We start from the raw sequence: 24,246 nt of genomic DNA, 5'->3' as shown, positions 1-24,246 counted from the left end.
CTCGGGAGGGAAGACTTGAATAATTTAATTAAAGCCACATCCTTGGCCGAGAGATATCTCGGGAGGGAAGACTTGAATAATTTAATTAAAGCCACATCCTTGGCCGAGAGATATCTCGGGAGGGAAGACTTGAATAATTTAATTAAAGCCACATCCTTGGCCGAGAGATATCTCGGGAGGGAAGACTTGAATAATTTAATTAAAGCCACATCCTTGGCCGAGAGATATCTCGGGAGGGAAGACTTGAATAATTTAATTAAAGCCACATCCTTGGTCGAGAGATATCTCGGGAGGGAAGACTTGAATAATTTAATTAAAGCCACATCCTTGGCCGAGAGATATCTCGGGAGGGAAGACTTGAATAATTTAATTAAAGCATGAGTGATTGAATCGTGTTGTCATTGATAAATGGATGCCTCGTTAAAAACCTTGCCGGCCAAAACCTCTTTTCACTATTTTTGAAGAGGGAAAAAGACCGGTTCAAGGAAAAGAGTGCACCCTTACAACGTTTACAAGTTTGTGAAATAGACAACTAGCTATAGTAAGTCTTCAAGTGCGTAGAGTTCCATGTTCGTGGGAGGACTTTGCCGGATAACTCTTCCAACTTGTATGCCCCGTTATGAAGAGCGTGTCGTACTCGAAACGGGCCGTCCCAATTGGCTGCCAGTTTGCCCTCAGACGGGTTGCGCCTTGCCGAGCCGGTTGCCCTCCATACAAGATCTCCGTCGTGAAATGTTCTTGGTTTGAGGTTAGAATTGAAGCGCCGACTCATGCGTTGCTTGCATGCTTCGGCTACTACCTGCGAATTGTCCCGCACTTCCTCAAGAACATCTAGTTCAGCCCGAAGAGATGCGTCATTGGAGTCCTCTTGAAAATGTTGTCGTCTGAATGATGGCTCCCCTACTTCAACCGGTATCATTGCGTCGGCACCATATGTTAGGCGAAAGGGGGTTTCTTTAGTGGTGGACTGTGGTGTACACCGGTATGCCCAGAGGACTTCTGGTAATTCATCAGCCCATACTCCTTTTGCCGAGCCGAGTCTTCTTTTCAGTTCGGTAAGGATAACCTTGTTGGCCGCTTCGGCCTGGCCATTCGACTGAGGGTGCTCAACCGATGTGAACCTGTGCCGAATGCCAAGGTTTTCGAGGAATGAGTTGAACCTTTTGTCCGTGAATTGGAGACCGTTATCTGAAATGATGGCATATGGGATGCCGAAACGGGTGATGATGCTCTTCCATACAAACTTTTGGACGTTAGCAGCAGAGATGCAAGCAAGTGGCTCGGCCTCAATCCATTTTGTGAAGTAATCTACTGCCACGAGAAGGAACTTAGCTTGTCCCCTCGCCATGGGGAATGGGCCAAGTACGTCAATTCCCCATAACGCAAACGGCCATGGAGAGCTGATACTGTGTAGTTCGGCGGCCGAGGCATGGATGAGATTTCCATGCCGTTGACACTGTATGCACCTCTTAACAAACTCAGCACAATCTCCTTTTAGAGTCGGCCAATAATAACCGGCTCGTGACACCTTTGCCGCAAGAGTTCGGCCTCCGGAATGGGATCCGCAGATACCTTCGTGAACTTCCCTCATCACATAGTCGGCCTGGAGATTGTCAATACACTTAAGCAACGGGGTGGAGAATCCGCGCCTGTAGAGTTCGCCGGCTATGATGGAGTACCGAGCTGCTTGGGTTCGCAATTTTCTGGCTTCCACCGAATCAGTTGGCAATTCTCCTTGGAGGATGAAGTTCCGAATAGGAGTGAGCCAGCTTGGAACTTCGACCTCGGCAGCCATGCACTCGACGGCCACACTTGGAGAGGGGACTTCGAGGTGAATTGTTGTTCTTAGCTGTCCCGGCTTTCTGGTGCTGGCGAGCCGAGCTAACTGATCGGCTCGTTCGTTGTTACTTCTTGGAATATGCCGAATTTGAACCTCGGTGAAATCATCTTTGAGTTTTCGGAAGAGGTGATAATACTGCAACAAATTAGCATCTTTGACTTGAAAGTTGTCGTTGACTTGTTCGGCGACTACTTTCGAGTCGGTCCAGCATATGACCTTCTTAACATTCATCTTTGTTGCTAGTCTAAGTCCGGCTATTAAAGCTTCATACTCGGCCTGGTTATTGGACGCGCGAAAGCCGAACCGAAGGGATTGCTCAATTGTGATGCCCGAAGGATTAGCGAGGATTATGCCCGCACCACTACCTTGGGCGTTAGATGATCCATCCACATGAAGGATCCAAGGTTGGTCTTCGAAAGATCCTGGAGGAGTGAGCTCATTGACGAAATCTACCAAGTGTTGTGATTTAATAGGGCCCCTCGGCTCGAAGGACATGTCAAATTCGGATAACTCAACCGACCACGCCATCATTCGGCCGGTAATTTCTGGCTTCCGAAGGACCTTTGCGATCGGACAGTCGGTTCGGACGACAACCTTATGGCTTTGAAAGTATTGTCTCAACCGTCGGGCGGCGTAGACGAGTCCTAGGGCAACCTTCTCGAGCATTTGATAACGTCGCTCAGCGTCTTGCAACGTCCGACTAATAAAATAGATGAGCTGTTGACCTTGGTTTTCTTGCATCATAACGGCACTGATGGAGCTGTCCGAAACCGACAAATAGATAATCATGTCTGCATCGACGACCGGTTTACATAATACTGGGGGCATGCCGAGCCGGTTTTTAAACTTCTGAAAAGCTTCTTCACACCCTTGGGTCCATTTGAATCGTTCCGTTTTCTTCAGCAAGAGTATGATCGACCCCGCAATCTCGGCTAAACAGGGAAGGAAGCGAGACAACGAAGTGAGCCGTCCGGCTAACTTTTGAACCTCTTTCAACGTTGTCGGGCTTTTCATGTCCAAGATGGCTTGGCATTTATCCGGATTCGCCTCAATGCCTCGGTTGGATAGCATGAATCCCAAGAACTTGCCGCCCGAAACTCCAAACACACATTTCTCGGGGTTGAGTCTCATCTGATGTTGCCGAACCGCCTGGAACACTTCGGCCAAGTCATGCGTATGTGCCGATACATCACTTGATTTTACCACCATATCATCAACATACACTTCCATGCTTCGGCCGATCTGGTTGTGGAAGATTTTATTCATCAAACGTTGATATGTGGCCCCGGCATTTTTTAATCCGAACGGCATCACCCGGTAACAGTAATTGGCTGTTTCGGTGATGAATGCAGTTTTTTCTTCGTCTTGGGGGTGCATCCGGATCTGATTGTATCCCTAGTAAGCATCCAGAAAAGACAAGAATTTGTGGCCGGATGCCCCATCGACGAGCCGATCGATGTTCGGGAGTGGGTAGGCGTCTTTTGGGCAAGCTTTATTTAAATTGGTATAATCGGTGCACATACGCCATTTCCCATTTGACTTTCTAACCATGACAACGTTAGCCAGCCAAGTCGTGTAGTGCTCCTCTCGGATAAACTGAGCGTCTAGCAACTTGGTCACCTCGGCTTCGATGGCGGTTTTTCTTTCTTCCCCCGTCTTCCGGCGCCGTTGAGCAATCGGCCTAGCTTCTTTGCTAACGGAGAGCTTGTGGCACAGGAAATTGGGGTCAATGCCAGGCATATCGGATGGGTGCCAAGCGAACAAGTCTCTATTCTCGAGGACCACACGCTGAATGGCTAGGCGCTCCCCTTCGGTTAAATAGGTTCCCAAGTAAGTAACTTGGGATTTTGTCGTTCCTACTTGGAAAGGTTGTTTATCTTCAATGGGCTCTACCCTCTCATCCTGATCGATTCGTGGATCGAGGTCGATGGCCGACTGCTGCGAAACCGAGTGCACCCTTCTCGGTTCGGTCGGCTCCTCCATTCTCGGCAACCTTAAGCTACTAAAATAACATTCGCGCGCCGTTTTCTGGTCAGCGTGTATGGTGACGATTCGTCCGGACTCAGCCGGGAACTTCATGGCCAGATGAGGAGTGGAGACAATGGCTCCGAGCCGATTCAAGGACGGTCGTCCTAGCAGAATATTATAAGATGTGTTGGCATGCACCACTACGTACTTGACTGGGATATCGCGGTGATCAGCTTCATCAAATCCGAACCGTGTGGACAGCTTGATATACCCCTTCGTCTTCACTCGCTCACCAGAGAACCCCACCAGTGGCTCGTTGTAGAGGACCAATTCGGATTCTGGAATACCCAACTGCTTGAACGTGTTCCAGTACAAGATATCTGCCGAGCTTCCTTGATCTACCAACGTTTTACGCACAATGCAGTTATGGATTTCTACACTGATTACCATTGGGTCGTCTTGCTCCGGATCAATGCCTTTGAAATCGGCTTCGGTAAAGGTGATAGTAGGTAATTGCCGACGGACTGTTTCAACGGCGTGAACATGCCGAACGGCCCGTAGATGCCTCCGTTGCGATGAGGAAGATGAGCCACCACCAGCAAATCCACCTGCTATGGTGTTGATGACTCGCCGAGGCTGTGACGAGGGTTCGACATCTCGTCTTTCTTTGGACCGGCTCCGTTCTCTATACTGACGTGTTTCCATTCTCCTTTGCTCAGGATCATGCCGTCTTGACCGGTCGGCGTGCCGGGTTGTGTGCGGTCGGTCGATGAAACCTTGTAGCTGGCCTTGTTTGATTAGGTCTTCGATTTTGTCTTTTAAAGCCGCGCATTCTTCTGTCGAATGCCCCCGATTGCGGTGGTAGCAGCAAGATTTTGTTGTGTCGGCCCTGGGGGGGGGGTCGAAGCTCGTTTTGGAACGGCCAACACGTCCGAGGCCAGCGCTTGCTCGAGTATGGCCGCTCTGTTAGTGTTAAGTAGTGTGTACTGGGAATACCTTGGGCCGCGAGGGGGTCTCTCCCGAGGTACCAATTCTTTCGGACGACCTCGAAAATTATTCTCGGCTGGCCTTTCAGGCTTTGCCGCTACTTCTGCTCTAGCTTGGTTGCGGAACTCAACTAGCTCCTCCATTTGCATATACTTATCGGCTCGTCGCCGAAGGTCATCCATGTCGGATGGTGGCTTCTTGCAAATACTGTTGGCGAAGGGACCTGGCTTCAAGGCGGTAGTCAGATGATGCAGGGCGACGGCCGGGTTTAGGTCTCGGATTTCCAATGCCGCCTTGTTGAATCGGCTCATGAATGTCCGAAGGGATTCCTTTTTCTCCTGACGAATGCTCACCAGTGCCAACGAGGTCAGTTGGTGAGGCCTACTGGTAGCAAACTGAATTGTGAATTGGGAGGCCAATGTACTGAACGAATCAATTGAGTTGGCCGGAAGCCGAGTGAACCAACTCAGAGCTCGTCCTTTTAGCGATGTTGGGAAAATTCGACATAGGGCGGCATCATCGGTTGTGCTTAAAGTGACTTGAGTCAAGAACACATCTACGTGTTCATCGGGATCAGTGGTCCCATCGTACTTGTCGAGAGGCAACGACTTCCAATGATCAAGAAGCGCGGTCTGCATGATATTTGATGTAAAGGGATGCCGATGTGCTCCGGCCGGCATCGGCAGTATCGGCCGACTAGCTGAAGCATGAGCGGCTGGGGTGGCAATAGAGGTGTGGTTGGCAGGGGTGTGGTTGGCAGAGGTGTGGTGTCCGTGTGAATGAAACGACCCCTGAGTATGGGTCGTCTCGGATGGTTTCCATGTGGGATCTCGGTATTGGTTTTTCAGGGCAGCATTCTCTTCTCTCAATGCAGCCATCTCGGCGGCATCTCTCTCTCGCTGCTGTTTCATGGCAACCATTTCCTCTTTCATCTGTCGTACCACATCGGTCAAGTTTGTCTCCTCTACCGTTTCGGCCCCGGACTGATGCTCCTCCTCGGACTGGTGTTCAGCGTTAGTCTTCCTTGTCTTCACCATGACGTCGAAACAGTGCTGGATACGTCTTTTTCGAGAGCTATCGGTTCGGCCCCACGGTGGGCGCCAAAATGTACCTGCCTGAGGGTACACTCGTAATCTTCAGGGGAATATGAGGACCGAACGAGAGCTTCAGGTGGATTCTTCGGAGGGGGAGGTACCTGCAAAAGATACTCCGACGCTTAAGTCAGTGTGAGCATGATTTTCTAGGGTAATAAATGAACAGTGACATACCTTGTTATGTGTGACCTATTTATAGCATCTGACATGGGCCTGAGCGTGATGGGCCCTCTCAGATATTTACCAAATTAGGTAATACGGTACTAATTGGTCGTTAGGCTTTAATCATGTACTTACCTTTCTTAATTGTTATTACCGTTATGACTTGTTTAACCCTTCGGCAAGAGGCTGAGCCGGCTATTCAATACTAGTCGGAACGGCAAATGACCGAACCGTCTAGTCCGTATACGGCAGCCTGTATACTTCCGGTATGATCTATGTCGGAACGGTACTTGACCGAGCCGACTCGATGAGTGATGATGGTCCATATTGGCATTAACCAGACTGATGTCGGTTCTCGGCCTCATGCCGAGCCGACGTTGATGATGATGCTTGTACGTGGCTATGCATGAGTGTCTGACGAAATGGCACGTGTTGACCCACGTGACCGATACGGTCTCTCCGGTACAGATATAATAAAAAATATATGATAAAATTTTAATTCTTTTTAGTGTTTAAACGACACAAATCTAATAATTTTATTGTTTTCCTGTTCCGTGTTTAAAACAAACTATATAATAATATATAAATTATTTTCAAATTACAAAGTTATAATTTCGTTAAAATTATGTTTATTTATGTTTTTTAAATAATATTTAATATAGATAATTTATTTTTTACAAGTTATAAAATATATGTAAAATATATTTTTTAAGTATGATATAAAAAACTATTTTTTATGTGTGTTTACTTTTCTTAAAATTATAATTATTATAAATATACATAAGTTATTATCCTGAACAATTTTTTTATAATATATTTATATCTATATATATATTATGTTATAAATCAATATACAATTACTATATATTATTATATTTATAGTATATATCATGTATATTATTGTATATTATTTAAAATAACATGAGGGCCTTCTTGGACAGGTTTTAGTTGAGTTTGATTCTTCTTTTAAATGATGTTACCACCCTTGTTATGTCTTAATTAATAGAATCTTAAGTTTAGTGAATTAAAATTCGAAAGTGACCTGTTGTCATATTTTTTGAGAAGCTAAGCAGATAACTGATGTTTTAGTCAAACAAGGTGGAATCATGAGTTATGAGTTCCATATTTTTGAGAGATATCCCTTGTGAATACAAACTCCACTTCTTGCTAATATTTCAATTGTAGTTTTCTTTTGAGGTTTTTAATTTTGGACATTAAGTCCCTTGAGCAACATTTTAAAAAAATAATAATAATATAATGTTTGTGTGCGTAAAAGACATATTATCGATGATGTTTGTTAATTCAACTTTTTCTTTAAGATAATAAATGAAATGGGTAAACAAGATAAAGAGTAAGATATATAATATTATTAATCTAACACTCAACTATGCAAATTAATTTATAAGGTAAGTGTTATATCAACTTATATATTTTTAATTATTTTATTTTTAATCGATATGGACTTGAAATTTTTTTTAAATATTAATTAAATCATGTCTTCACATTATCTATACAACAATTTGTATAAATAAAGATATATTGTTAGCCTTTTGTCCTCTACATGAAGAGATGAAAATTAGAAATAGTGTGAGAAATATATTAAGAAAACCTTAATATATTTTTAGTTTGAGTTAATATATTATATCGATTAATTTTAATCTTTATGAATTTTTAAAATGGCACTTATTATCACGGAATATCAATGCTCCTTTTGAGATGATAGATGACTTATATGTTACATTATTATAAAATATTAATATTAATAGACATTATTTTTAGACAATTAAAATTTATGAAGAATAAAACTAGTAAATAAAAAATTTTGGAAGACAAAAAAAAATATAATGATATTTACAGGAATTACTAGTTGTGACATTAGATAGTTTTAGCTTAATCGTAATATCAAATTTTAGTCCTAAACATGGGTTTATGTTAAATATCTCAAAATAAAGTTTTATAGACTATAGTTAACCAATTCAATTTGAACAAAATTACGTCACGTGAAAAACGCACTAGGTTTTTCTAAAATAAGATAAAAAGTTATACATTTACAAAATATATAAAATCATGTTTTATTTGTGTAACACAGGCAACTGTACTTTTCGTATGTCATACGTATTATTTGTTGACATTTATATTTATACCAAATTTTTTATTATAATAAAAATTAATAGTATAAACTTGATCTCTTTAAATAATATCTTATATATATTCGAATCTTATGTAAAAAATAATAATTAGGATTTCTAGTTCTTTGTAAGAGGATGAAAAGTTCCATCATACAAATATAATTGAGTTAATCATTTATTCATTGTCAGTATAAAGTGTTTTTATACCAACAACGAATTATATATTTTAATTGTGTCATGTCACAATAAACACATTTACTTTTAACAGTGTCATGACATAATTAAAAAATATAATTGGTTGTTAGTGTAAAAAAACTTTATACTGACAGTGTATAAATAGGTGATTAACTCAATATAATTAATTAAAATTAAGAACTATACCAACATTTGTACGTGATTTGCTTTATAAAACTTAAAAAAGGAAAAATAATAAATGGAAACCATTAAATCAACATCCAATTTAGGGTTTTTACACCCACACTTCTTTTTTTCTCAGTGATACATAAAAAAAGCCCAATTTTAATGCAAAAAGTTGGGGCCCACATATAATACCCTAGTTTTTTTGTTTTTTTGTTTTTTACTTTTTTAAATTTAATTATTCCTTCTAAAAGTTTTGTCTAGCCTTTGTAGTTTTTCCAGGTATTGTGAGAAGTTAAAATAACTTATTTTAAATAGTTAAGAATATATTTAGATTAGAGATAAATATATGTTTTAGTTTTTCAACATATTTTAAAAATATAATACATAGTGACTATTTTATTAAAAATGACTGTTTTAATCCGCCTTTATCATGTACTGAAAATATGTATTTTTTTTCTTCTAAATTTAAAGACTAAAATCATATTAAATTTTATAAGAATTAAAGCTGAATTTTAAGAGAGTTTAAAGTAAAATACATAAATTTTACCTTTAAAATCATTATTAGAAAGTGTGAAATTGTTTTCCAACATTAAAATAAACAAATAATAATAATTTTACTGTTTTACATGTAAAAAATAATAAGATTTATTTTTTTAATTCTTCTATTTTTTTTTATTATCACAACACATTATAGTTATTATACTTAATTTACCAATGACACAAGAATTAACTAGTAAAGATTACTCTAATTTAACTAGCAATATTACTAAATACTTGGAAGAAAAAGATCGAAGAGTCCTCGACATTATAAGAAAAAGACCAGGGACTCCTCAATATGATTACACGAAGAGTCCTCGACTCATTACAATAACCTGCTTATTATGGATAAACACTAATGGATCCTCTTTATTGGCCTACATATGGGCCTAGGTCCATTAAGGTTAGGATAAATAAGTGTGATTAGTGACAAAGAAAGGTACGTTTTCATGATAACCAGTTTGATTAGCATTGATATCTCTGAGACCGAGGACTGACTTAAACATTGGAGTGCCTTTTACAGGTACCCCTCTCTTTCCCTAGGATACATTATGGAAGGCGAAGACCCATCAAGAATAGCAAAATTACCGGAGTACCCTTATGTAGGTACAAGTGTGATTATCTTTAATGAAAATAGAATATAGAAAAAAAAAACTTTTATTTTTTATCGTCTAATATATTGCTTAGGCAATTTTAGTCCTAGGCGTTGTATTGACAATGATGTGAATAAAATTTCTAATTACTCTATTCTTGTTAGTTTTAATATTTTGACTTTAACTTTCATATTTTCAATTATTAAAATTTGATCCATTTATTAGATCTTGAAATTTAATGTTTAGGAAATGTAAAAAGTGAGAATATGTAAATTAATTTAAGCCTATTACTACATGAGTTTAGACAAACAATAGAATAACTTTTTATATGTAAATTGTAGTACTAGGTTTTTAGTAGCATATGTTTAGTCTTGTTATTGGATGTAGATAAATTTTAGTTGATAACCATTATTCTTCTTCTTCTCTTAGGACCCCAAGATCAATAAAGCATAATTCTTACTATTGGAAGCATCTTAGTGTGTTGAGGCAGAGAGTTATAGCATATCAAGACAAAGAACCTGAAGTTACTTTCTTCTTCTTTCTTCCTCTCCTTCAGTGTCAGAAAGCTTGCAACATTCATTCTTCCTCTTCTACTTTCTCGATTTAGCTCAAAATCAAGGTAAGTCAAGTTAAAACACAAATTGTCATTAGATTTTGAGTTACATGTAGTTTGATCATCATCAAAATTGTGATTGTGTGACTGTGTTTTTGGATTTACAAGAAATCTATATTGTGAAGTTGGGGTTTCCAAGAAAGGTGAACCCAAAACCCAAAATTGTTGAAATCTAGAGTGCCCTTTCTTGTTTTCATGTAGTGTGAATTGTGATGATCATATTTGATATGCGTGCAGAGCAAATATAGGTTGCAATAAATTACAATAGAAACCATCAAGTGGACGATGATGTTTTTGGGGTTTACCCCTTCGTGATAATTGTATAATTTGTGTTTGATTGACACTTCAATCATATATATATTTGACTCTCATCGAATGATTGTACATATACTTTTTATATTTATATAGTTGCTTTTACACATACATGCATGTTATATATTATATATCTAGGAATTTCTAATTAAATATATGACTTTAAGTAATAATTTTTTCGCTACTGTTAATGATTTCATGAAGTATAACGGTCTTAATGGATCATTACATAAATTTGAATCTATAATCACATTTAATTTTTTAAAAAATAATGTTACATATACATCAATTAACACTTATTAGTAAATCGATGAATAATGCATCAAAATTATACATTTTAATATATATATATATATATATATATATATATATATATATATATATATATATATATATATATATATATATATATATATGAGAAGCCAAAATCTAACAATAAAATAATAGAACTCACCTCAACACCTATTAACATTCCAACTCCACGATAATACACCTATGTCATCAAATTTACATGCAGACTGGATTACATATTTTAAAAATACAAGAACTAAAAAACCTTGCAACTATTGTAGTAGTGATTGTTGTTTCTTTTTTATTTTATTTTATTTTATTTTATTTTTGATCTCTATAATCACTTCTGTTGATTGTAACCTTGCTGATGCATGAATTAATAAAATTGCATCTTTGCCTTTTAAAAAAAAATTTGCGTTTGTATGAGGAAGAATAAGCCCATTCCTAGGTTAACTTGAAAAATACAAAAATTAAATGTATTCATACAATTAATTTAAATTGTTAGATGCTGATTACAAAATACATTAAAATCAAATTGACTTGTAGAACAATTAACATAAAGTTTGTTTTGGATATGAATTAAGAAATATTTTTAGGAGTTTTTTTATTATTAAAAATATAGATTTTTTCGTTGAAAAACTATGAAAATCACTTCTAACTAGTATCTAAATTAGCAAGTTCATTGTTAATTAGCTCGGTGACAATTTGCTGCATATTTGAAAATTGTAACTTTTGAATTTTACTAGTATATATATATATATTGAATAATTAATAATGTCAACGAAAGCACTCATAAAATTGTTAAGTTGCAACGTTACATTATAATAATATACAGTGACGTTAAAACTGTTTTAAAAGTATAACAATTACCCCTAAAAAAAAGTATAACAATTACATATTAATAATGTATATAAAAGTATTTGGATAGAAAGCTTATAGTACGAGGTTGTTATAACTTGGTTGGGATCCCTACTACCGCACAGGCTCGAAAGAGAATCAGAGAGAATCGCCTAAAACAAATAATTAGAATCAAGTCGGTACAAATTAAAAATAAAGAGTATTTTTTAATAAAGATATTTTAAAAATATTTTTTATATTTGTATTCAAATATACTTTTAAATTTTTTTGATAGGTTTTTGCCAATGAGAAAAAGAGAATGTTAAGAACAGGAATTTCGAAGAAGATGGAACGGGTGTTACGTAGGGAATGTGATTACTTAAACTGTTGACCAAATGACCTCTCTAGATATTTCTAGTCAATATATGGCTATGAAATTTAAGAAAAGCTACATAGTATAGTAGGGCCAAATGGTTCGTATTATGGTACTCGCTTATTATAGCTACCAAGACTCACAATATAATTCCATACTACGGATTCACAACCAAAATGTTTTAAATAATGTCAACGGTTTGAGACTCGATTTAAGTTTTCAATTTCAAATCTTTAGGTATTTTTCTTATATATAAAATATATTATTTGTCTATAATTTATTTTAAATATTTGTTTTTTTTAAATCAATAAATATAGACATTTATGATAAAACAATTATCCAACTTGTAGAAAGAGGATTACTAAGTTTCGTTAAGAAATTTATGAAAAAAAATTTACAGTTTCATCCATAAAACTTGTGTGAGAAATAAATTTTAAATTTAAACCACAAATTTGAAATCAAGATTTTTAAGATATATATGTAATATATTTTAAAATATATAATAAACATTCTTATAAACATAAATATAAAAGTTAAATCATACTTAACAAATTTTGTGCGATCTTTTTCTATTTCTTTATAGTTTTAACTTATTTATATTCGTTTATTTTTCTTATGTATAAAAGAAGTTTTTTTTTCTTAATAGCAACAATTGTTCATTGAATTTTTTGGAAAGTTTTAATATTTAATTTTTTTAACGTGATTATTCTATGTTAAAAAATAATTATGGTTTTAATATAACCCTATTAATTATAAATCCTACAATTATAAAAAAAAAAAAGAAGCATAAATCAGTTCTCCGACAGCAAGCGTGGTGTACATAGGGTATTTTCCAAAATGAGAAGAAATTTGTAATAAAATGATGGAAAGTCCAGGCTTGGCATGACTTTGAAAGAAAGAAGTAATGATGGTTGCAAATAGGAAATGGTGTTGGAGGTGAGCAATTACCAAACATCGCCACCACGCGAGGCAGTGTCATTTCCACACCCTAATTATTCTTCTTTTCCACGTCACATCACATGCTCATACATGTTCCAACTCATTTCACTTTCCAATCCACCATCGCTTTTTTTGTTTTTTTTTTTTTTTTTGGTTATTTGGTGTGTGTGTGTGTTTAGGTTACAGTTATTTTTAAATGAAATTTAATTTATATTTTATATGTTTGAATGACTTTATTTTAAAAATAAATTAATAAAAAAATTCACTATAAGATTTTGATTCAACTAAAAAAATGCCTAAAGTTATTTTAACTTAAAATCAATTTCTAAAATCAAGTTAATTGAAATTTCAATGTGTTTCTAGATGATTCAATATGAACTTCAACACGCACTCAGGCTTTGTCAACAAATTTAATGTAAAAATAATTAAAAGAAAACGTGACCACGGGCTGAGCCTTTTATGTTGTGTTGAGTCAAAATTTAAAGATGATAAACACATTTCCATTTTTATATAAACACACTTTTTTTTTAATATATTAAATCCTTAAATTATTTTTAATATATTTTGGAATTTTTTTTCTTTCTTTTCCTGCACATTCCTTCTTCTTTCTTTTCCGGACACCTTTCTTTTTCTTTCTTTTCTATTATTTTTTTTTCTTTTTTTCGTCACTTTCTTTTCTAATCTCTATCTTACCTTCTACCCTTTTCAATTTTTGTAATATCTTCTTCCTTTTTTGTTTTGTTTCGGAAAGTAATTTCTAGAATAGTAAAATTTTTGTTCCGAAAAGTACTTTCCTAGAATAATAAAGTTTTTGTTCAAGAAAATACTTTTCATAATAGTAAATTCTTATTCCGAAAATGTTTTGTTACATAATTCTGACAAGTGCTTTCCAGAATATTAAAGTTACTGTTCCGAAAAGTTCTTTCCGGAATTATATAAGAAACACACTTTTAAAAAATGCTTTCTGGAACAATAATTTTACTATTCCAGAAAGTAGTTTTCAGAATGTTAAAATTAACATTTCGAATCTTATTTTCTGGAAATATGACAAATTTAACTTACGTGTTTCTTTATCTCTATCGTCCACCACCGTCGTCTACGATCGAAGTAAGTTAATTATATATTCCTGTTGTTCATAAGTAATATTAAATAAGTTAAAAAAATTATAAATATAGAATGTAATTTAATATATTAATTTGTACCTTGTATTGAATGTAGAGAATAATGAAGATTGAATGAAAAGTTAGGATTTAAGAAAAAATAGAGTAGAAAGTGAAAAATAGAATTTAAAAGATAAAAATATAAAATATGATTATGTTGATTGTAAAAGAAGAAAAACTAAGAATGAAAAATGAAAAAGAATAAAATCATCAAAGAATGATTAGAATGATGAAAAAGGAGAATGAAAAAAAGAAGAAAAAAGAAGAAGAAGAATGATGAAAGAAGAGGATGAATAAAAAATAAGTTTAAAAATAAAAACTTAAAATAAGAATTTAGGTAAAAGAATATTTTAAAAATTTTATTTAAAAAAACGAATGGAAGTATATTTATAAAAATAGGAAGTGTATATATCATAGGCCAAATTTAAATAACATGATCGGCTCCTGGCCCATGTTCTACATAATGGATTCTAATCTTGCTCTTACTGGCAACGTCCTGCTCTGGTATCAAGGCCCATTAGCCTAACAATGAAATCCGGTCATATAAAATGTGATGAGCAAAAATATAAAAGAATGTATCAAATGGACAAAACTGTGTCAAAAAGAATTGTGATAAAAAAAATATACGTAGGGGTTGGAAATAATCAAAGTGCTAAACTTGGGCCCGATCTTATTTGAATATACATTACTTGAGTCTGACATCTTTATTTGTTATATATATATATATATATATATATATATATATATAAAATATGAGTTTAGTTTACATAAAAGTCTAACTTGATTTAGTCTTTAAACATGTTTAAAAGTCTATTTATAATAATTTAACACTAATATAGAAGTAAAAGTATACTACATTTTATAAAAACTGAATATGATATCAATATATTTTTAAAGTTTAATATGACACTCATAATATATTTTTAATCATATTTTATGGTCTAATGTAATTTATTTAAAATATAATTGTAATAAGATGTTTAAATATCACATAAATTTATCTCTAAATAAACTTATGATATATATATATATTATCATTTATAAAGATAAATAAATGTATAATTTAAACACTTTATAATAATTTTGTTATATTGATAACAAATATTTATTTATTTAACTTAAATAAAATGAGATAATAGATCTCATAAACTTTTTAAATGACTAAAATTTGACATTTTAAACTAAATAGAGTTTAATAAAAGCCCAAAAGGAAGCATAATATAAAAAGTGTGTTGAGTAGCAAAATAATGAAGTGGTGCTGATCTGTAGCGATTAACCGTCAAACAGCGCCGGCTGGGCGGCAAAACGGGTCCCACCCGTTGTTCATGTTTTGCCGCCAGATTTCAAACTAAGAGAATTACCAAAATGTCCCCCATGGGCCATGGCCATTGCACACACACAGGACACAGCTGTGAGAGATGATGCTATTTTAACTTTGGCTTTTGTCTAATTCTGCCTATCATAATTTATTTCTAATTACATAACTCGAATCGTATATATATATATATATAGCGTGTTACTGTAGATCCATTAAGTTATCTGTGTCCTTTGGCAACATGGGAATGTAATTTTGAGGGTAATAGTAAAAGGACGACGATCTTAGCGAATGTGTTGAGTTATGAAAGGAAAGTAAAGAATTAAACAAGGGTGAGAATGGTCATTTAAGAAGCTGCCGTCCGAGGCTTGAATCCAATCCGTTAACGTCATATTCATATACCAACCCTTACCCAACGTCCCCAACTCTTCCTCAATCTCCCACCGCCATGACCACCGTAACGGTCACCACTCGAGCACAGATCCTCCGCCACACCGCCGCATTCACTTCCGCCCTCCTCTCCCAATCCCAACTCCGCCGCCGCCTCGTCGCCACTCTCCTCCGCCACACTCCACCCTCCGACCAAAAGCACCTCAACCTCGCCGCTGACACTCTCGAAAACGCGATTTCCTTCTCCAGCCCCGCCCTCCGCTCCTCCTCCCTCTCCCTCGCCGAGAAGCTCCTCCTCCCTCTCCCCGACTTCCCCCTCTCCTCGCTCCTCCTCTCTCTCATCCACGCCCTCCGCAACCGCCCTACCGAATCCGCCACATTCCTCCTCCGAATCTTCCACTCCAACAACGCTTCCCTCGCCAGATCCGAAATCGCTCCCGCGCTCTACGAGCGCCTCTTCTCTCTCCACCTCTTCCCCGTGTTCCGATGGTTCGACGACCACAGGACGCAGATCCTCTCCACCTCCAGCCGCGACGACGCCGACGATTGCGATTGCGATTACTCCGTTTCCGTGGTGCTGCCTTGCGCGAAGGTGCTGTCGAAGATGAGCGAGGAGCAGGCCACGAAGCTGAGAGAGGTGGAGAGGGAGTACGAGGAGGTTCTGGACCAGAACTGCAGGGTTCTGGCGACGTACTTCAAAGAGGTTTTGGCCTGCGAAAACGGTGACGCGGCGGTTAGTCCACCGTCGCTGATTCTGAAGAGCAGCGGCAGGGAAGACAGGAAGGAGGAGATGACGCAGATGAATGTGATGGCGAACGGACGGTATAATGTAATGTTGTGTTTACCACTTCGTTACTCTTTTCAAATCAATTTCGTCACCGTTTTGCTTGTCTTCCTAGGGCATAGTAAGAGCATGAAAGAAAAAAGAGAAAAAAAAACTTATTCATAAATTAAAATAATTTTTAGAAAATTTAAAGTGAACTTACAAATTAATTTACGTATAAAATTTTTTTAATATTTTTTTTCTATAAATATTTAAAGAAAATATTGTTCCAACAATATGTAGATTAATATTATTTTACTTTCATTTTAATTTAACTATTTATTTAAAATGTGGGATTATTTTCCCCTCTCTCCATCTAGTCTAGTATGATTTCTGTTTTCTTAAGATTCTGAAATTTTATTTAAGCATTTCATAATTTTCATCTTTTATGCTATGTGCTTTTCTTAAAAAAAAACAAAGGTTTCAATTATTTGGAGAATTATAATGTTCACTCACTTTCGATGTGTTGTTTGTATATATTCTAATTTTATTATTATTAATTAGTACTTTGGTTTAGGTATAGGATATATTTTTCATTTTTATAAAATTAAGATTTCTAATAAATAATTGCATTGAATATATAAATTATATTAAAATAACATGTATAAAAATAAATATTTTAAATATATAATTATATTTTAGATTTATAACAAATAATTAAATTATGATATAATGTTACTTTTATTTGTCAAAAATTTCTTTGAAAATATTAAATTTAAAATTTAAAATAAAAATAGAAGATTATTTCGACAATTAAGTAAATCATATATAATAAAGATAAACAAAATAATTAAGATTTTTTAACTATAATATTTAGAAAATAATTAAGTATATATGAAATATACGTAAAAGAAAAAAAATATTAAGAATGTAATTTGTTCATTATATATTTAAAAATTATTTTGGACAAAATACATAGTGAGAGAAAAATAAAATATAAGTATGTTAAGTATGATTTGCTGGAAAAACAGAAATACGTGGTAAAGGAAAAAAGAAGTGTCGATAAGGTATTTTAAAAAAGATTTAAATATCATTTGGGTATATATAGATTTACAAACTTTATTTTTTAATTTTATAATTAAAGTATTTTATTATATTTTATATGCATATTATTTTTATTTTATTTTATTATTTATTGTTTAACATTATATAGATTCATAAATAAAGTTTATGAAATTATATAAATTAACATAAATAAAATATTATGTATAGAAATTAAAATGAAATATTTTTAATTATAAAAATAAAAAATAGTAGAATTGAATAAAATTTTGTAAGGACAGACTCCGCTGTAGCGAGGAGATTAATCACTACTATACTATCCACGGTGAATATTTCATGACGAACTTAAAAATTTTTTTTAAACAAATAAAAATATTATGTATAAGAACTAGTATGTAACTATGTGAGTATCATTACCGATGTGTATTGGGTTAGGGGAATAAAAGGTTTGTCGATACTAGGCACTTGCATGTTGCATTTCATGATCATTCTGTCATTTTCTTTATCTACTGATTGCTGCAGCCAATATGGTCCGAAAGGGAAGTATCTATTGAATTTTTGAGCCGCAGTTCCAGCAGCAGATCTTCCCACGCACCATTTTATCCTCAAAGAGTCTTTTCCGGAGTCCTTAAACCCCAGAATTCTTCAAAATCTTCGACAACGCCAGTCTATTTAAAGTTAAACTCAACCGCTGAAATTGATTTTTCTTTAGATGAGAGTTTGCTGAGTTCTTCTTCAGATTCTGAGGCAGAAAATGAGGTAATTGATGCTACCGAGAGGGGAAAAAAATACTCCAACGAGGACTGAATTTTCTATGCTAGTTGTTTTATTTTTCGAAATGCCAAGTGATAAAGCTATATCCTGTAGGAAAAGGACAAAAATATTGCATTGTTGGATCCTCGACAAAGCCAAATTCAAGAACAAATGCTAACCATCTTCAAACAATCCAGGGGGTACCGTCAATATTTAACAACCATTATTCTTCTTCATTTCGTTGTGTGCTGCATTATTTTTTAACTTGGATTCTTCCTACTCGTAGTTCCCCAGATTATCATATGGCAGATTGCGAAACCCCGCTGCATGGAAATGGGAAACATGCACCTCCCAAGGACTTTGTCTGTCCAATAACAAGTCACATATTTGATGATCCTGTGACTCTTGAAACTGGTCAGACATATGAACGTAAAGCTATCGAGGAATGGTTCAATAGAGGGAACTCAACCTGTCCCATCACACGCCAGAATCTGCAAAACACCCAGCTACCCAAAACAAATTATGTGCTCAAAAGACTAATTGCTAGCTGGAAAGAACGAAACTCCCATTTGGTCCCACCGCCATATGAGAGTCCATACGAAGATACCGAGGCAGTAGTGAAGTCAACAATGCCCTCAACTTCTCCTAATAGCGTTATAACACAAGCCACAGTTGATGGGATGATGAGTGAGTTACGCTGTGCAATCAATAACCTGTATATGTCAGAGGTTCTTCAGGAATCTGAAATGGCCGTGCTTCAAATTGAGAAGTTCTGGAGAGGAGTGGATCTAGGAGTGGATATCCATAGCATGCTATCAAAACCTGCGATAATCAATGGATTTATGGAGATCCTTTTCAATTCTGTTGAGCCACAGGTGCTACAAGCAGCAGTTTTCCTTCTGGCGGAAATGGGGTCTAGGGACAATGCTGTTGTTAAGACTCTCACACGTGTGGACACTGACATGGAGTGTATCATGGCTCTTTTCAAGAACGGGTTGACAGAGGCTGTTGTGCTGTTGTATCTCCTAAACCCTTCCAATATGGACCTTGCAGAGATGGCAGTAGTGGAGTCTCTCATAACAGTTTTCAATAAGAAAGAGGAAGAGTTGGTTAAGATGTGTTTAAAGCCCAAAACAGCTTCAGTGCTTTTACTAGCACGGATTATTGGAAGCAGTGAAGAGATAATTGCATCTTCGGTTGTCAATACCCTTTTCTCAGAAAAAGCAATTGGAATTATTGTCGGCAGTTTGGGAGCTGACTTGGCAAAGGAGAGGATTGCTGCAGTGGAGATTTTGTTGAGATGCATGGAAGAAGATGGGACTTGCAGGAACAACATTGCTGAGAAAGCAGAGTTGTCACCTCTTTTGGAAACCTTAATCGGTGCAACTGATGGAGACCGTTTCAAGATTATTAAATTTTTTACTGAGTTAGTCAAGTTAAATAGGTATATATCTTCCATATTCATAATTGCACTAACCAAACTTATCTACTTTTTAGTTTGCCTTATAGAATCATTGGGTTCCCTACAGGCGGACATTTAACGAACAAATCCTCCACATTATAAAGGAAGAAGGACCTTTTAGTACAATGCATACACTCCTTATTTATCTGCAGACAGCCCTTCAAGATCAATGTCCAGTTATGGCTGGCCTCTTACTCCAACTTGATCTTCTGGTGTGAATCTTAGATGCTCCCTAAATCTTAAATATAAGAACTAGTTGTATGATTTCTTGTTACAGTATCTTTGTATTACTTCCTTTAAATCACTAATGATAACATGCTGTTTTACAAGTGATAGGGGCCTAATTTTAATCATGCCATTTTCAGGTAGAGCCAAGAAAAATGAGCATATACCGGGAAGAGGCAATGGATACTCTTATTTCATGCCTGAGAAACACAGATTTCCCCGTTACCCAATTAGCAGCAGCTGATACAATTATGTCACTGCAAGGGAGTTTCGACTTCGCTGGAAGCCCTCTAATCAGAGAAGTCCTTCTTAAACGCGCAGGTATCAAAAAAAGTTCCACAAGTCTTGTACAGGTGGATCAGATCAGCAACTTCAGCCCAGATATTGATATAACTCCAGTAAAGTCATTCGAAATTCTTCCTGTATTTTGGATTTGTGCTTTTTGCTTGCCAAATATTCTCTTTGATACCTTATTTTTTGCTTGACATCAACAGGAAGAAGAGAAGGCTGCTGATGATTGGGAAAGAAGAATTGCATCTGTTCTAGTTAGCCATGAGTTTGGCACTCTTTTTGAGGCTTTAGCAGATGGCATAAAGAGCCGAAATCCAGAACTACGATCAGCATGCTTTATATCAGCCACATGGCTCATATACATGTTAACTATTCTACCAGATACAGGGATACAAGTAGCAGCCCGTGCCTGCTTGTTGAAGCAGTTCATAGCTAAATTAAATTCTGCTAAGGATGTAGAAGACAGAATCCTCTCTGTGCTTGCTGTCAATAGCTTTCTTCATTTCTCTGGTAAGTTTCACCCACGCAACCATTCATTACATCATTCAAAAATCTGATACAGCTAGATAATGACAAACAAAAATCTTGTCTAAGAAGGAATAACTGCGGATCAGCAATTCCTTGAAGCCTGATAAACCACTCAAATACAAAAATTCAACATTGATTTAGGAGTGTATTATTATTGTTGAATTCTTTATTAGTCTACTATTTGGAATGAAAAAGATCATAATAGTTTCTTTCTACATGAATCTATGAGACTTTCTGTAGATTTGTGTTTTCAAATTCTTACACGTCATTGTAATGCAAAATAGAAAAAAAAACAATGGTGAATGGTGATCATATGTTATATTTTGAATTTCAGACGGCTTAGGCGATCTAACTTCCTACACTAAGGATATCTTAAAAGGGTTGAGAGAGCTAAAGAGATTTTGTCCCTTAGCATCTAAAATGCAAAAGGTTCTGGTGGATGAAAACGAATCTAAAGCGGTATGTTTGTTGTATTCTTAAACCATTTTCTAGTATAGGCATGGTGGGTGATTTAAAGTTCTTGACTGGAACAGGACATTTGGATACATAAAGAGCTCATAAAAGAAGACTGCAGCGAGAATGGAGAGGTGCTGTCTGTCATTTGCTTTAAGGATAAATTTTTTTCAGGCCACACAGATGGCACTATTAAGGTAATTGAGTTAGAATTTAAATGCCTTGTAAAATCTAGTGAATAACGATTTTAAGTCTGAACGAAAACAGATTTCTTATTGTATCTATAGTAGTTTATTTAAATATTTGTTTCTGTAGAATTACTGGAAAATAAATCATTACATTATCAAACTGTCGATTTATGCTATTACCATAAAAGAGAATTAAGTGCAATTAGACCTAAATGCGTAAAATTATAGAGATATGTATATGTCACAAAATAAAGTGTACTTTATGGCATGTTTAATGCCACAAGTTTGAAAGATTGAATGACTGGAAAAATTCCAAGTTATGCTTCATCATTGGCAAATATGTTCAAGTCGTGGATGCAAATGACAACTCTACTCACTATACTATGACCTTACTGAAAAATTCTTTGTAACTTCTGAAGGTCTGGACATTAAAGGATAACTTATTCGATCTGTTGCAAGAGATCCAAGAACATACTAAGGCTGTGACAAACTTGGTGATTTCAGAATCTGGTGACAGACTATACAGTGGTTCACTTGATCGAACTGCAAAGGTAAAATTTTCTACAGTTACTCTAGCCTCGATGTCAAGCTGACTCTGACCACTAACAAAGGTGTTGTTTCGTTAAAGAACAGGTCTGGTCTATTGGAAAGGCAGCAATACATTGTATACAGGTGCATGATATGAAGGACCAGATTCATAATTTAATTGTAACCAATAGCTTAGCTTGTTTCATTCCGCAGGGGACTGGTATCAAGGTACTTAAAACTATGAATACATGTTCTTCTTTAAATGGTGTTGGGAGAGTCTGATCACTTCTTTTATACATGCTAGAGTGTAAAATGACACTGGTCTCCTTATTATGAATGCCTCTCTGTCACAATCACTCGTACACATAAACATATGCTTGATACATTGCTCTGAGTTGCACGTTGTACCGTTTACTATATTTTCTTCCCATTTGACTATGTCTTTGACAACAAAATCCCCGGTTGGGATATTTACAGGCCATTAACTTTTGTAACAGATTCTGTTACTGCTTCGCCCTTAGTACTGAAAATGCTTGACAAATACTTCATACATACTAACTAAAATAAGCAACATTGTTTTCTACTGAAATTACTTTGCGCTCTCATCAGGTTCTGTCTTTGAATGGAGAATCAAAGTTGTTAAATTCTAGTAAATATGTGAAGTGCTTGGCTCATGTTCATGGAAAACTATACTGTGGATGTCATGACAGTAGTGTTCAGGTATCAAGTTTTTGTAAGTGCAAGACAGAATGTGATGCTATATCAACATTTTGCAATAATATTCTCGTGATATTTCAGGAGATACATTTGGCCACTGGAACAGTCAATACTATTCAAAATGGTTATAAGAGATTACTTGGGAAAGCAAATCCTATTCATGCACTGCAAATTCATGGTGAACTTATATATGCAGCTGGCGCTTCCTTAGATGGATCTGCGATAAAGGTATCTTAGACACGTATGATTTAGCGGGCCAGTATATATAAAAGTCAAAAAATAGTTACAATTCTTGCTAGAAAAATAGCGGTATATATATGGCTCTTCATAATTTTTTGAATTCTGAAGCATAGACAACATTTGAGCTACTTGGTGTTAAATTTAAGGATGTCTTACCATTATCACAGTTAACTAACTGCCGCATATATAAATGTTAGATATGGAACAATTCCAATTACAGTATGGTTGGATCACTGCAAACTGGATCTGAAGTGCGGGCTATGGCAGTGAGCTCAGAATTGATCTATTTGGGGTGCAAAGGAGGTTCTGTGGAAATTTGGGATAAGATGAAACACCATAGAGTTGACACGTTGCAAATGGGCACAAATTGTAAGGTTAATTGTATGGCTTTAGACAGCAATGAAGAAGTTTTGGTAATAGGAACCTCAGATGGACAGATTCAGGTGCTTTTTTAATTTATTCAATCAATCAACCTCTTGTTTGAATTTTAATTACATAATAACGATGATAATTGTGTTCTGGGTCAACTTTTTAGACTTAAAAGTTTTGCATTTTCGTGCCATCTATACACCATGTAGCATTTGTACTTTGTCTTCCAAATTTTAAGTCACATATAAACGAAATTATTATAGATGTTTCCATTAACAGTTCCTAAATCTCTGGTAATGGCAGGTTTGGGGAATGAATTAAAAGAAGATGCTCAAAGTACTGGTACAGCAAAACATAGATGAGCTTACCTTGTCAATATTACATTCTTTAAATCTTATCAATAATTTCATTTTTTAGGTTCCTCATGAGCTGTATATAGCTCAAAGTTTATACATCCAAGTTCCTTGTACATAGAATAACTGGTATATATATGACTAGTTTGCTTTATCACATGTATGAGATTTCTTTTTAAATTTTTATGCATTCATCCATTTTATTTCTTTATTTTTTTCCCTTTTATCTTTGTTGTTTAAGGTGTTTGGATGCGTAACTTTAGTGGGGAAGGAAGATGAAGAGAAAATTTTGTGCTTTGCCTCATCACCAGTATCTTTAGCACTATACTCATAATCACTTGCAGAAAATATAAGAACAATAACAAACAAAATAAGAGAGTGAGAAACATCTTATTTTGGCTCACGATGCATGAA

At 35.4% G+C, this 24,246-nt stretch overlaps 1 protein-coding gene across 1 annotated transcript; it reads left to right on the top strand.

Annotated features, from left to right (window-relative positions):
• The first annotated feature begins 15,758 nt into the window (after positions 1–15,758).
• Positions 15,759–24,043, top strand: LOC109804458 (putative E3 ubiquitin-protein ligase LIN-1). Its single transcript, XM_020366288.3, has 15 exons — positions 15,759–16,729; positions 18,248–18,484; positions 18,593–18,678; positions 18,765–19,922; positions 20,008–20,152; positions 20,306–20,563; positions 20,660–20,966; positions 21,319–21,443; positions 21,518–21,634; positions 22,045–22,176; positions 22,259–22,381; positions 22,763–22,873; positions 22,952–23,098; positions 23,308–23,553; positions 23,783–24,043. Exons 1-15 carry the CDS (start codon positions 15,959–15,961, stop codon positions 23,798–23,800), a joined length of 3,981 nt encoding a protein of 1,326 aa, XP_020221877.2. The 5' UTR covers positions 15,759–15,958; the 3' UTR covers positions 23,801–24,043.
• The last annotated feature ends 203 nt before the right edge of the window (positions 24,044–24,246 follow it).

Source organism: Cajanus cajan, chromosome 2 (genome assembly GCF_000230855.2).
Source record: "Cajanus cajan strain Asha chromosome 2, NIPB_CcT2T_4, whole genome shotgun sequence".
In the NCBI taxonomy this organism is placed as follows: Eukaryota; Viridiplantae; Streptophyta; class Magnoliopsida; order Fabales; family Fabaceae; genus Cajanus; species Cajanus cajan.
This window is presented reverse-complemented; position numbering and strand designations above follow the sequence as displayed.